Here is a 15,552-nt window from a genome sequence, read left to right as displayed (position 1 = left end):
GACACTGCTGACTGATTGCTTGTTGAAAGATATATCCCAGAGTTTGGGAAAAATGGAATAAATTCCATTTTGGAAAAGTGCATTTGTCATGTGACTATGGTAACAGTAAGATTTAAAAACTAAGTAAAAAAGAAGAGACGGGATATTTCTCTGTCACCTGCTGACGTAACAGTAAGAGTCAGAAAATAAATGAAAACAGAAGAAAAAAGGGCAGGATAGAAATCCATTCACTATTCCAAAGCCTTGTAAATTGAAAATCATAAATATTACCAAAAACTTGAGAGGATGTAATAATTTGGTAATTGTTAAATTGTGTTGGAAAGAAAGGTGGAGTCCTGCTCCTCTGATTTTCAATATAAGATTAAGTGTAATAAGCTTTGAAGATTCTGTTTTTCTCACTCATCAAACCCACGTCATTAAGAGACAGACCTCAAATTTAGGTTGATATTGCCAAACTTAACTTGCCTAGAACGTGTTAAAAGGGCCAGTCCAAAAACACATCAAGTAGAAAATGCATTTGGAAGTTTTTTTACATAAACACAACAGTGTGACTTAGAATAATTTATTTGTATACAAAAAAAAAAAAAAAACAACCATCAAATTGCTTATTTTTCTGGCTTAAAAATGATCTTTGCTCCTCAATCTTTGATGACGAATGTCGAATGATTGCCTTCTGGATCTTTTAATTACAGTAGATTTTTTAGGTAGAATAATAATTCAACGGGCTTTTGAACCCTTTGACATTTACAGTTTCATCAGAGCAGCAACTTTTTTGTGAGCAGGTCCTGAATGATAAACTAATACCTAATAATGATCAACTATGGTGACCCCACACAAAGTAGGGATACATACCTACATTTTGTGAATCGCCTATCTCGGTTAAAAGTAATTTCCATGGGTGTTCTGAAGACATCCTTTTGCACATGACCAAACCAATTTAATTTAATAACTTCAGATAACTTCCTTCAAATCAATGCCCCTTCTCCCCAACTCTTATTGATGAATTTGTTCTTACAATCATAAATTTGTCCACATCACATGGGCTATAAAATTGGAATCTGTAGTCCATGTCTCTAATGCATGGAGAAGAACAGATTAGATACATGCAGTATACAACTGCCCTTTTAAGTTTTATGTGCTTCTGGCAAAACACTTCCACCATCAAATTGAAAGCTACCTTTGTGGCTTTAATCCTATATGTCATCACACATTCACAGCCTCCATTTTAGGACATCTTCAAGATATTTAAAATTGAAATGAATAAAACGATTGTGGCAACATGTTCCACAGATATTGAAAATAAGACTGGCGTGACTCATAAAAAAAATGATCAATTGTATCCAATTAATTGAACAGATGATGTTATTTTATCCAAAGTTGTGGGATAATTTGTGGGTTCATATTTTTTGCCACAGTATTAGTGCATAAATAATCACAATACATCAGCTTGGATTTTAACTCAACATAAAAGTGTAATAGATCTCTTATACTAATGTCGATCAAGAATTGTACTTTAAACTTATTCTTTGTTTTTTTTTTGGGGGGGGGGTAAAATACAAAATAACTGGGAAATGTAATGCTGCATCATAATATTACAAAACTAACTGCATCTATTTCACTTTGCTTGGAACACTTTTACTTTTGTTTTAGTTTCATGAAGAACAAACAAAAATGATATTAAAATAAATGCGTAATTCCCAGAAGAGTTTAATGTTTAACTTATAACAATAACAAGTTTGGACTTTTCTTTAACCATTTTTTTTCTTCTTTTTTTTTTTTTTTTTTAAAGATCAAGAATCCCTTTTGTATTTTTTTCTTTTTCAACTAAAACAAATAACCTTTACCCTTAAAAAAAACAAAAACAAGAAAAACAATCCTTAACTAGAAGTTCTGTTATACCCCTCCCCCTCCAAACTTGATTTTCGACTTGTTAAAAAAAATGGTTATTTTCTTATCTGGATTCTTCCGATTACTGTTTTCATTTTGAGTATTATTCTCACAATATTTTGTTTGATGTAACCTCTGACCTTCTTCAGGTATATCTTGTCAAACATGGAAATCTTTCTATCGAACTTAGGAATCTGCGCAGAATTTCAAACAGAAGCCTTTATTTAATCCACATAGGTAGCATGTTCTCGTTTTATGAGCCATGACCAGGTACAAGTCCTCAGTAATTTACAATTACATTTTGAGTATTGCCCACACTGAGGATTAAACCTTCAACCCCCAGAAGAGTGTAACTTAGAATTGAATATACCTAGTACTTTATCCATTACACCATGATGAAAACATCATACTTATTTTCTGGCAAGTTTTCATTCTGGCATATCACATGTAAAATTAAACTGGACATAATTGAATGTTTTTAATGTTATGTTTTTACAAAAACATAGTTTAAGAAAAATAAGTTGCTGGAGAGTAATACTAAAATCTATTTCATTATGAATATGTTGGGTGATTAAAATTAGTTTAATCCAATTTGGTACTAGTGCACTTATTGATCCGCGCTGAAATAATAATGTTCTTGTTTAAAAAGCCATTTTTAACATGGGAGGGTAGGGTGTTTTGTACCTATTCTGTACTTTAACCTTACAATTGAATAAAAATACATATAAAACTTTAATTAAACTTGGAAATACGATTAAAAAAATAGCACGGATCAGTAAGTGCATTAGCACCTCCAATTTTTATCTTCTTGCAAACAGTGTTATTATTATTATTATTATTATTATTATTATTATACATGTGCGAAATTATTTTATCGTGTAATTTTTTGGTAGAGTTTAATGTGTAAAATAATTTACCTTGTTAATGTTATGTTTTTACAACATAGTTAAAGAAAAATAAGTTGCTTGAGAATAATACTAAAATCCATTTCATTCTGAAGATATTGGATGATTAAAATTAGCTTTAATCCAATTTTTATCTTCTTGCAAATGGTATTATTTTTATTATAATTATTATTATACATGTGTGAAATTAATTTATTTTATCGTTTAATGTTTTGGTAGAGTTTTGTGTGTAAAATAATTTACCTTGTTGAATATTGCTAGCAATACACATGAAAAAATTGAAATGGCTTAAAATATCTCAATGGTATATATAAAAAAAGCTTGATGAGCTAAGAAAGAATCTTTTTAAATTTTTAAAATCAAGGAAGTTATGACCATTTTTATGCCTCACCCATTTGAATATTTGTCCCTCTTTAAGACCATATGCATTTCATCAGATTTGTTATGCTACTTTTTCGGTAAACATGCTACATCTTTGTTAAAACGCAAGATTAAGCAATGATATTTGCTATATAAATTTATTTTTATATTAGGAATCAGAATATATCACTTAAAATCTCCAGAAATTGTTTCCAAATAATCTGCAGTAAATGCATATAAATATGCTGCAATTCATTAAAAGAAGTTAGAGAACTCAAAGTTGAATTGTAATGCATTTTATGTACAAGAAAGTGAAATCTAAATCTATGACTGTTTAAAAATGAACATATTGCAATATTTCTTTAGTATTAGTGTATATTAACACCTTCCGTTATCCTCCCCCCTCCCTCAATCATTTGACCACCTCTCCAAAATATGTGATTCTACCTTTTTTTGGCAATTACGTGTGAACACCATAAAAATCTTTAATGAAAGATAAACAAACATTATTTTAGAATTTAATATAAAATAATTTCCTATCTTGGACCATTCTAGCATTTTAGGGTAATTAACCATATTTTTTCTGTGGGAGATAAATCCTATGCGTTTTTAAGACGATTATGCATAGTTTTGAGAGGGTCTTTGTGCAATTATGGGAGGATGGGGAGACTTGCTACTCGGTCTTTGGATTAATGGTAGGACTAAGGGAAAGAAATAAAACAAAAACAATTTTAGAATTTCGAGTGGGATTAGTTTCACATAAATTTAAGGTAAAATAATTCAGCGTTTTAGGACAGTTAACTAATTTTTTTATGGGAGATAAATCTTGCATTTTTCTTTAAGGAAGGATTTGCGTTGGTTTTCTTTTTTTTTTTTTTTCTTTTTTTTTTTTTCTTTTTTTTTTTTTTCTTTTTTTTTTTTACACACTTATATGTGGTTTACAGAGAGATTTTGTTGGGAAGCTTGCCACTCTGATTTAGTGCTGTTGTTAGGGTTAAGAAAGTTCTAAGAGGAGGCATGCCACTTATACCTAGGGTTAGAGATAGGATTAAGGGAGTTTTTTTTTTTTTTTCAAGAGGGCGTTTGACACTCATATTTATGGTTAGTGGTTCATAATTTTTGGGAAAATGTTATGGCTTAGATTTTGAAGATCAAATTACTTTTAAATATTCAAACCTTGGTAAATGAGGGTGTGAAACTTTACAAGAATTACAACAGACAAAAATAAATTTTATTTAACAAGTGATATCACTAACAGAAAACGTTTGGAAAAGTATTTTTTACCCACCTGTTTAAATATCAAAAAAACTTTTTGCTAAAGCTCACAAATTTTGGATGAATTTGATTTTTATTTTCGATTACATTTCTTATCCTTTTTATTCCAAGTGACACATTTTGTTTTTAAACTGTTCTGTTTGAGGCGTTTTTTTTTTTTTTTTTTTTTTTTTTCTTCTTAACTTCACTGATTGAGATGTCATTTTATATGAATAGTAGCAGGCTGCCCGGCATTACCCAGTCGTAAAATACACTTAAATATATTTTGATTAATACAGATTTTGTATTTATTATTATATTATATTAGACCTAATATATATAGTAATGATTTAAAAAGTTTTAAAAAAAAAAGAAAAAAATGACTCGTGCGTCACCATAGAGAATTGAAACCAGAATGTTTAGCTTACAATTTACTTTTTCCTTTGACGTTATTGCCTGAGCTATGAAGATGTTTGCTACAAGGCTAAAAATTAAAACATGAACTAATAGCTATTATGTTACACATACATATTTGTGATGCCGTCATTCACCCTTTACCTGGCAAATTCCATTTCTTTAATTTTCACACTTTTGCACCGATTTTCCCCACCTAAAACCCAAATATAAAGTTTCACATGGGTACGAACACCCCATATATTAAGTTTCATTTCTGTAGACCAAGAACTGACAGAGGAGTTTGTAGGCAAAATATTTTAAACAAATGCACATACATAAATATATATATAGAAAGAGGTTTATGTTTACTATAACCTTTTTATGCAAATATTGCACAAGTATAAATCATGTAGAATATCTGCATGAATATAATTACATGTAATAGTTAACTAAAGATGATCATCCCATAAAAAACTGAAAAAACTAATAGGGAATTAGTTAAAATGAATGTTTAAAAGAATATGCAAATTAGCTAGATCTTTTGCTAGTGAATGCAATTCCACAACCCAGATATAATAAGTGTATTTTCTTTTTAAATCAATGGAAAAAGGATTTTTAATATGAATATCAATACACAAAAAAAAAAAAATTAAAGGAGTATAGATTAGTGTGAACACTGGAGAAACATTTTACCATCATTTTTATGAGTGCACACTCGTAATGAAGAAGTAAAGAGACTTATCTCCCTTTCTTTCTATTTATCATATATGGATATAGTATTGATTGTATTGCTTTTGTTTCCTAGATATTAATCCAATGAAACTTCAGTGTTTATAAAACAGTGCTCAATAATAAGTAGAGCAGAGTATAATATAAATTTATTTATTAAATAATAAAATATTTGTATAAATAAAGTTATATTTGTGTGTGCATTCGGCAGGTAAATAAGTCGGCAGATGTTATATTTAGTTTTAATTTAATAAAAAGCCGCTTTAAAATGTCAAGTTACGATATGTTGAAGAAAATTTCCTTAACTTTGTTGGTTCGTATTTCGTTTAGAATAGGTTAGATAAGTAAAACAATAAGCTGTCTTGTGTCTCCTAACTGCTTATAGATTTCAAGAATATTGATGTAGATTTGCTAATTATTTTGCAAAACAAACGAACATGTAAAAATAAGTTTTTAAAAAAAAAACTTTCACCCTTTTGGCTGTTCAAAGGAAAACACTTTATTAATTCACTGTTAAAAACCAATGCAATAGATAAAAGTGCATGTAAGTTATATATTTAGAAAGCTTCTTTTTTTTTATTTTTTATTTATTTATTTTTTTTCAACCATACAAATATTTTTTTTAAATTTGACCAGAAATATGTCAGAAATTGCAAGTTGAACACTAACAGGTTCATGATGCCAGGCTAGTTGGGATTGTTTTAATTATATATTCTGATAACTGAATAGTTCTAATTAAACTAATTATATTTTGATAACAAAATAGCTTTAACTGAACATTAAGAATGATTTGTATATTCATATTTTCAATTTTTTCAAAAAATTCCTTCAGGAATAAAAGTCAACAAAAACCATCTAGAAACGATTTTTTTTTTCCAGATAGGGTAATTTTAAATTGCTAGCTACTACCACAAGAGAAAATAATGCACAATTATACTTTTGATCGATAAAAATAGTAAAAAGATTGATTTGCTTACTAGTGGGAGTTTGAAGAAAAATTCTTTCAACATTTTCAGTACTCATTCTGTTGAGGTCTTTTTTTCAACACAACAAAAATAAAAAACGAGTGGTCAAAAGTATTTCACACACCTCAAAACTATTAAAAGTGGTGTCTCTTCTCAGATTCGTTTCCAAATTTCATGACAAAATTTTTCATACAAATATTGTACACGCGTTTACAAATCAGGAGGAGTATTTACAAAACCTTACCGAAAATGCTGTTTTATGATGTTCACATTTTTAGCACTTTATTTGCTTAAAACTCTTAAAATATGTAATGTACATTATTATTTATTAATTTATTTGAAAGTATATTCATTTTCGAACAAAACTGTGGTATTTGGAGAATTTAAAGTGCTTTGGTTTTTAAAATGTGACTATTTTAGCAGAACCCCTTTTGAAATCTGTGATTATCCAAAGCATTTTACCGACCATGCGTATTGCTAATGTTACTAAAAATAAATGTGACTTTTTGCAAAACCAGACAAATAAAATGACAAAATCAAAAATTGGTGTTTTTCTATCCCTTCCTCCCTTCTCTCTTTCTCTACAACTGCAAGTTAAATAATAATATTCTGATGATACGCACTTTTGTTTATAATGAAGTCTTTCAATTCGTTTTATTCTTTCCTTTTTTTTATATTTAGCTGTTAATAAAACAGAAAAAGTGACAGGAGTGAGAGTGATAGACAATGTATGGAATAAAAATGATGTTCAAATAACATAATGAAAGGGTGAAAATGAGAGATATCAAATGATCCATCTTTTACTTTCTATCATTTTCAGCCTCTCTAATTGTTGGTTGACTACTAATCTCATCTTCTTTGTTATTTTTACGTTTTGGCTGATGTAACCTTTGAACTTATTCAGGTGCTTCTTTTCAAATTCTGGAATTTATACCTTAGGCAACTAGTAGACCTTGTATAGAATTAAATAAAATATGGCAAACACTAATAACAAATAGTAAATTAGGACGCCATTAAAAATTTCTGTCTCTCACCACAACTGCAGGTTAAATATTATTCTGGTGATATTCTTTTTTATTTATAACTGAGCATTGCCCAAAGCCACAAAAAAAAAAAAACAAAAAAAACAGATAAAAAAAACAAATAAAAGTTGCGTTTGAACACACCTCCTCTACTTAGGATATTGAGCACTTTTTGATTACTATATGGTATTTCCTATCCTGGACTATGCCGAGTATATTTTCTTGTACAAAATAGTATAACAAAACATATTAATGTTGGTTTTCTCCAGCAATGTGGCCTTTAAACACACTTGCTCTATCCAGTATGTTGAGCACTTTCGATTATGGTTTTTATACAATAACAGGCCTCTAGAGCACTACAAAAATCAAGCCTTCCCCCTCCACGGTCAAACATATTGAGTACTTTGGATTATGGCCTCCATCAAGTGGAAGGAAGCTACTGGAATGGAAAATTGTATTACAATGAGGTATAAATGCAACAAATTGATGGAGACCACTAGATCAAATAGTCAAATGAGCTGGAGCAAAGGAAGCAGGGGATAGATAGGATAATTTTAAAGGACAAATGCCATAATAGTATTTATTAAAAAAAAAAAACAGACTAGCAACATCATGTCTATGAGAGAGAGGTTGCATAGAAGAAAAAAAGGTGAGGTTAATCAAATTACAAGCTCGTAAAGGTTACAAGAAATCAAATGAAAAAGAATGATTAATAAATGATGATACGATGTTTTGAGATTTTTGAGATGAGGATTAATAATTTGGATTATTTTAGACTACTATTCTCATCGTTGTTGTTATTCTCACAATGCTTCAGACGATGTAATCTTGTAGTGCATCTTGTCAAATTCTAGAATCTGTATGTCAAACTCGGAAGGACCTGTGTGTCACCATGGATATAGTGTTAAGTAGTAATCAGTTTTAAGTCACAGTATTTTAGCGGTTTCATAATTTGTAACATTTTCTTTTTTCTTTTTTTTCAGTTTTACAGATCATAAAAGAAGCCCAACAACAACATGGTCTCCGGCATGGTGACTTTCAGCGTTACAGGTACATTTCAATGAATTCATTTTGAGGAAAAAAAAAAAAATTAATTTTTAACTTTTAAAGTAATCATCTATATAAATAAAACAGTAGTTGTATGTATGCATGTGTGTGTGACAATATTTAATCAATAAACTCTTAAACTACTGGTCACATAACATTAACATTAACATGAAATAGTAATCGTACGCAAAGGATGGTTTATAACAAATAAAATCTTTGTTTGGATGGATGAATAATATGTACAGCAATATGTCGGCAAATTGAAATGTAAAATGCTCATTTCAACTTGATATATTCCTGTTATTTGTGCGCATGTGCAAATTCATTCATAGCTTGAAATGGTTTAATTTTAAATCTTTATCTGTCTGTCAATAGCTCAAATAGTAGAACATGACTGGAACACTAAATGTTTTAGTTTTGATTCTTGCTGATGGCACCGAAGTCAGTTTTTTAAAACTTTTGAAATCAGTATTATATATTTGGTACAATATAATATTCAATTGAGAATTGGCTCTGTAATTATAAATATGAAATCTGTATGAATTAAAATATATTTAAGTATATTTTACAACCGGGCAAGGCCGGGCGGCCCACACTAGTCTATAATATAAAGGGCAGTTGTATGTTTGTATGTCCAGCTAAAAGTCAAAAATGATAAATTGGTATTGCCCCGGATGAATAATATCTAAAATTTAGACAAATTTATTCATTATTAACTAGTGGTCAGCTATGCCAGTTTCTGACAGGGAGGGTGTATTTTTTTTTTTTTTTTTTTTTTCATTGTATTATCTACTAATTTGGAAAGAGAATGCCAATTCATTTTTAGAGGAATTTCATATAAAGGAAAGCTTTCTGTCTAGCTAGAGAGAAGAGCGAGGAATTTGTCTGTCCAGGTAGAGAGAGAGGGGGGGGTCTGTCCAACTAGAAAGAGAGAGAAAATGGAGGAGAAGAGAGATAGGTATAGAAATAGAAGTTTTAATAAAATTGTTATACTTTTGTCCCGGGCAATGCTGTATAGCCCTGCTAGTTTTACTTTAAAAAAAACAATTGCATACTCTCTTCAAACATTATGCTTTAGTTTATGTAGCAACAGCAATGGTCTTTTCAAAAGTAATTGAAAAGAATACAAGAGTATACTCACTTTGCCACATGCTTGAGAACATAACTTCCACCTAGGCAGGTGCTATCAGATTAGGCTGTCTGAAGATACCAGCTTTTTGATCTAAAATGCATCAAACCTTGATATTATTGTTTCCCTTTCCTTTTGCAAAATTTAATCATGTTCTACAAAGCCCGTCCTCCTCAAATCAATTTTCCTTCCTCCATCTCTCTCTCTCTCTCTCTCTCCTTTTTTTCTACCTCCCAATGAAGTCAACAGTTTGACATGGTTGGCAACCCATGACGATAAAGGATGGTATCCTGGTATCTGAGCAGTCTGTAACCCATGGATATGCACACTGCAACACTCCACTTTGGCCCTTACCTGGACTAGGCAAGTTGTTAAAGAGGCTAGATCCACTGGTCATGTCAATTCTTACCATATAAAACGTATACCAATCTACTCAACTCTTTATATTACTATTCCAACTCTCACTAGTAACTACTATAATTACCCTCTAAAATATGTTGGAAGGTGATGGCCATGCCATTATCGACTTCAACACCACCACCACCTCCTATTGGCATCACTAAATAATAATTAATATTGTCTTATGCAGGACAATATACTTCATAGGGTTTTTATGTACAAGGGGAAATGAAAGAAATTTACATGCATGGAATACGCATTTATTTGTTAAAATAAAATATTGGCACTTTGAAAGGATTGTTTTGTATTTAAATTCTAGTCTAGAAATTAAAAAGCTAAATAATGATATGTTTTTTTCTAAAATAAATTATTTATTAACCAAGCTTTCGATATCAAGTTCAGACATTTTTCTTTTTTTTTTTTTGTAAATCATCTTTCCCGTCAGAGATATAAAATCCTTCATAGCTAGTAGTCCAGTGAGATGTTAAACACGGCTGATTTAAATGCCTTGTGGCACATGTGGCTGTGTGGTATTGGTTAATAAGATAAAATATTGGCACTTTGAAACCATTTTGTATTTAAATTATTGCACAGACATTAGAAAGCCAAATAACAATGTGTTTTTTTTTTTGTTTTTCTCTAAAATAAATTTATTTATCTTAAAGAATGAACTTTTGACTTTAAAAAGTCTTTATTAGATTCTTATATTTTATTTTTTGCTTTTTTAGAGCGGAGCAGAAGGCATGGCCCATAATAATATCTAATAACAATGGACAACAAAAAAATTATCATGGTGTCTAAGATGTTTTAATTGTTTTCATTTAATTTGAGGGCATTGATTCCAGAAATGCTGTCACTTTTTTTCTATCAGGTCTAGTTTTTATGCTATGGTATACCCCTCTCTGTAGGAAGTCGATAGCTACAGGAAAAACAGGCAAATCGAAGAAACAATGTTTTTATGTAACTTTAAAACGTATATTCATGAAATCACACCAAAATATTCACAATTAAAACTTGAAGTTGTAAAAAATACTGAACATAGACATCATCATTCATAATTTGATATTTTACTGATTTTCCAGAATGGAGGGCTCCTGCATCATCGCGCTTGATAGACCAACAGTAGTGTGCAAGCATGGTGGAATCCCAACAACTTTAATAGCAAACTTTCATGTCGCTGATGTATTGATGGAAGTGCTCTCATTGCTCATATCACCTAGATTTTCTAGAAAATGGGCTGTGCAAAAAATGTAACTTGATGCTCATATTTGCACCCAGTTGATGAAGACTTATGAGCAATATTTCAACAAGCTCTCTATAGTTGGGTGCTTTTATTTTTCCCAAGAAGAATTTTATTACACTTGTAAACGCTGTCTAGGCACTCAATTCTACAGGATTTATAAAATTACAGAAATTTGCATAATTCATTAAATTTCAAATCTGAGGTCCATCAAAAAGTCCAGCTTTTAATTTCTCTATGGTTAGGCCTGGAAATTTCATGCAAACATATTTGAAACAGTCGCCATCTTTTTCAAGAGCCTTCACAAACCGATCTTGTGAAAAGCCGTTGCCTCTGTTAAAAGTTTTTGCGAGATATACATACAGACATTTAAACAAACAGGTGAGATTTATATTATAGATATTCTCTTTCTCTTCTTCTTCATACTGAACACTGTTATTCCAATAAAAATTAGTGTAATGTTTGAATTAAAAAATGGATATATTGTAGCATTGTTTATACAAAATTGAACAGATATTTTCCAATAAGAAATGTCCCTTTGTTGCTAAAAAGAATCTATTTTATTAAAATTGTAGAAGTTACTGCAGCCGTAGACTGCGGCGAATTCGGAAGTCTTTACACTTTCCGCAAGGATCAAAACATAAAGTTACTCCTAAAAAAATTCAAGAGGAAATGTTGGTTGATGTCAGGTAAGTTGATTTTTTGTTTTTCTTTTTGTTTTAAATATTTTATTCATGAAATCACACCAAAATATTCACAATTAAAGCTTGAAGTTGTAAAAAATGCTAAGCATAGACCTCATCATTTGATATTTTACTGATTTTCCAGAATAGAGGGCTCCTGCATCATCGCGCTTGATAGATTGCTTGCAGGTATTAGCGTTTACTGGTGGGCACTGGCTGCCATTGCAATTGGCAGTCACTGGTGGCCATGGTCTGTGTCAGGCTCCATTAGACTGCTCAAAATTGAAATCATCTGTTCAATTGTCAGGTATTGGATATCACTGGATGCCTGTGGTGGGCATTAGCGGTTAGTGCTGTTTTGAAGCAGTTAATTGTGCTTGCTAATGGACCCTGGGTACCTTTACAACTGTTGCTATCGTTCCCGGCGTTCACTGTCGGCCATGACCAGTATCGACCTTCACTGGACTGCTCCAAAATTGTCTTCAATGGTGAGCACTGATATTTTGAGACAGTTACTTCTGTTTACTGGCAGGCACTGGCTTCCTCTGTAACTATCTGTTAGTGTCAGGCTCCATTGAACTGCTCTGAGATGAAATTGCCTGCCTTCAATTAGTGGGCATTGTTGGTCACTGGCAATTATAACAGCCATTGATGGTAACTGGTGATCAGTGCTCTTTTTAAGTGGTTACTGTCACTGGAAAGGGGTGGGTAGTGGCAGGCAAATTGCCTGTCTTCAATCATCAGGTACCGTCATCCATGACGGTCATTGTTCTTTTAAGATGGTTACTGTCATTTCATGTCAGTGGTAGACACTGCTGTTTTGAGACGGTTACTTGTGGATATTAGCGTTTATCACTGGCTGCCTTAACAACTATCAGTCACTGGCTGTAACTGTTTGCCAAAAGTGGGCATGATCAAGATCATGTTTTATTCCAAGCCTGATGAAAGTAAGGAAACCCATATTCTTCATTCTACTTAATCCTGATTTGCTGCGTCGGTGCAGATATGTTTTTGTATTTATGCAAAATACAGACTCTACTATTTTTGATATGATGTTCAAGTTAAAACTTTATTCAGTATTGCTTGTGTATCAAAATGTTAGTTGAAAGTGTATAATAGTTACAAAAAGCTCTCACCTCCCATGTTGAATGAATTTCTAAATGTTATTTTTGTACGATCGGTATTCTGCATACATACCCATTTGTTAATTGATAAAGTGCTTGAATATAGCTCACATATTAAGAAAAATATGTAATGTGTAACATATATGAAATAATTTTAGTGACCATGATAGAAACTTGGCAATGTTGTGAGAATGAAGAATGGAAGTCTTTGACGTAACGTAATAATGTTAATTATTGTTATGTTTATGTTTTTATGTTTTAATAAGCTTGCATAAAATTCCGGACCATTGGCAACAAAGACAATGATAAGAAAAAAAAAGATGAAAAAGAATTTAAGGAAGGGGATATCAATTCTGATATCCGATTCCTTTATTAAGACAGAAATAAGCATACGAACGTAGATATTATTGTGCGGTGTTCGTTAGAGTCAATGTTATTTGTGTTAACGTCATGTTGTTTAGTTTTTGATGGGTTTTTTAACTGTTCAAAATTCCCAAATTCAATAAATATATGTGAACAGCCAATCAAATTGATCGGAACTTAATGAATTGTGAAGGGAGAGGTTTGTAATTATGTAGAGAAGCCAAAAGAATGAATGTTAACTGTACGGAATGTATTGCTATGTATTTTTCTAGAGAGGGAAAATTTTATGAATATAATTGAATCATCAGCTTCCGGAATTCAAAAAAAGTTTAAAAATGACAATCTTATTAGTCTGATTTAGATTTTTCCTAGCGAAAAAAAAAAAATTAAAAACAATTTGTTGTTTTTTCCAGGTTTATACATATTCCATTATTTTGTGCGGAGAGAGCCTGGGGTTACTACATGCAGTTAAAATCCGAAGCCAACACAGAACCCCGGAAACGTTTTCATATGTTGTCTCGCCTGAAAAAAGCAGTGCAGTACACTGCAGATTTGGCTCGACTCTGTCTCAGTGCTCGCTGTGATGCCCGTACGAAGCTTGAAGCTCAAGTAAGTGTGATTGGTTTTGCAACATGAAAATGGAAAATGATGGATAACATAAGATTGAATATACTTTCAATTTGATTTTGCAAAAAATCAGTAATGAATTCAGGATTTGCGTCATCGGGAAATGAAAGAACAAATTCCCTTCAGGGAAAATTGTATGCTTTTCTTTTTTTTTTTCCTCATTTTTTTTTCTTTTTCCTTTTTTTTTTCCATTTTTCTTTTTGTTTTATTTTTTTTTACATTTCTTTTTCTTTACTTTTTGTTTTTTTACTTTTCCTGTTTGTTTGTTTTTTTTTCTACTTTTTTGGTTTATTTGTTTTTACTTTTTGCTTTTGTTTTTTCATTTTTATTTTTGCTTTGTTCTTTTCTATCTTTTTTTGTTTGTACATAACACTATAACCTCAGGAGAAGCTGACTAAATGTATTTTATACTAAATGACACTTGATCATTTCATATAAAGTAGAACAATAATCAAGATGATAAAACTAATTTTGACAATCCTTATGTCAATAGTTGATGATAAAAAAAAAATACATTTTATTCTGATGGAAAAAAAAATTGCTAATTTTTTTTTTCCCCCCGATGTTTGAAATCTTGTTTGATTGATTTGTTTGAAAAATGTAACGTTTCTCTCCGACCTTTACTCTTGACAGGGTTACCAAGCGTGGATGAAAGGGACTTTGCAATTCGAGCAGGAAGATTGGAGAGGTGCAATGGAGTTATACACTAATTCCGAGACTATTTATTCCAAATTGGCCAGTGCCTTCACCGACGAGACAAAAGACCTTTATTTACAGCGAGTGTCTGAAGTGGCACCCAACATTCGTTACTGCAGCTTTAGGATTGGTGATGAATCTGCCGTTAAAGATTTGATGCAGATGAGACTCAAGTCTGGCGCAGATTCCCATCTTGCCCATTTGGATGTAAGAACAGACTTCTTCATTTTCACTTTGTTCTGCTGGTTTTAATTATGTTTCCGGAGAAACTAAAATGTCTTTTAACAAAATCTGCTTTCCTTTTATTTTGATGAGCAGGGCCACCGGTGCTGCCCGGAGGGTTGGGGGGGTATGTTTAATAAAACTGAGTTTTAAAAAACATATCTTTCTTCAAAACTTTATCTCTCTCTCTAAAATGTTTTCCGGCAAACTTACTACACTAAAACCTGCCCGATTAGCAGCCGAATTAATGAAGAGTGTAGAGGTCTCTAGATGCTGGAAGAGTCTCTATTCTGATAGCAGTTTTTCCTCAGACTATTTGCCTTTGAAATTTCCTCCCTGTTCCCTATTTCACAATGGCCAGTATGCAGAAATTTAAATATAATGTGAACAAGCACCTTGAACTCCCCACTAAAGTTATCCCCTACAAATTTGGCTCCTACCAAAATCGTCCCTTACACTACAATGGCAATATGCCTTATTTGGGGTTAAAAATAAAAGCTGACT

General features: G+C 31.4%; 1 protein-coding gene across 1 annotated transcript in view; it reads left to right on the top strand.

Moving 5' to 3' along the window:
- LOC145292981 (signal recognition particle subunit SRP68-like) overlaps positions 1–15,552 on the top strand; it is a 35,521-nt gene that overhangs the window by 7,778 nt on the left and 12,191 nt on the right. Inside the window, exons 2-5 of the mRNA XM_080139223.1 lie at positions 8,502–8,568; positions 11,909–12,022; positions 13,917–14,112; positions 14,764–15,033. Of these exons, the coding sequence (XP_079995349.1) occupies positions 8,502–8,568; positions 11,909–12,022; positions 13,917–14,112; positions 14,764–15,033 (647 nt within the window). The remainder of the gene's footprint in view (positions 1–8,501; positions 8,569–11,908; positions 12,023–13,916; positions 14,113–14,763; positions 15,034–15,552) is intronic.

The sequence above is a fragment of the Euprymna scolopes genome, chromosome 14 (genome assembly GCF_053919585.1).
Source record: "Euprymna scolopes isolate OS-2025 chromosome 14, ASM5391958v1, whole genome shotgun sequence".
Lineage (NCBI taxonomy): Eukaryota > Metazoa > Mollusca > Cephalopoda > Sepiida > Sepiolidae > Euprymna > Euprymna scolopes.
The sequence above is the reverse complement of the archived record's forward strand: the minus strand, read 5'-3'. Positions and strand labels throughout refer to the sequence as shown.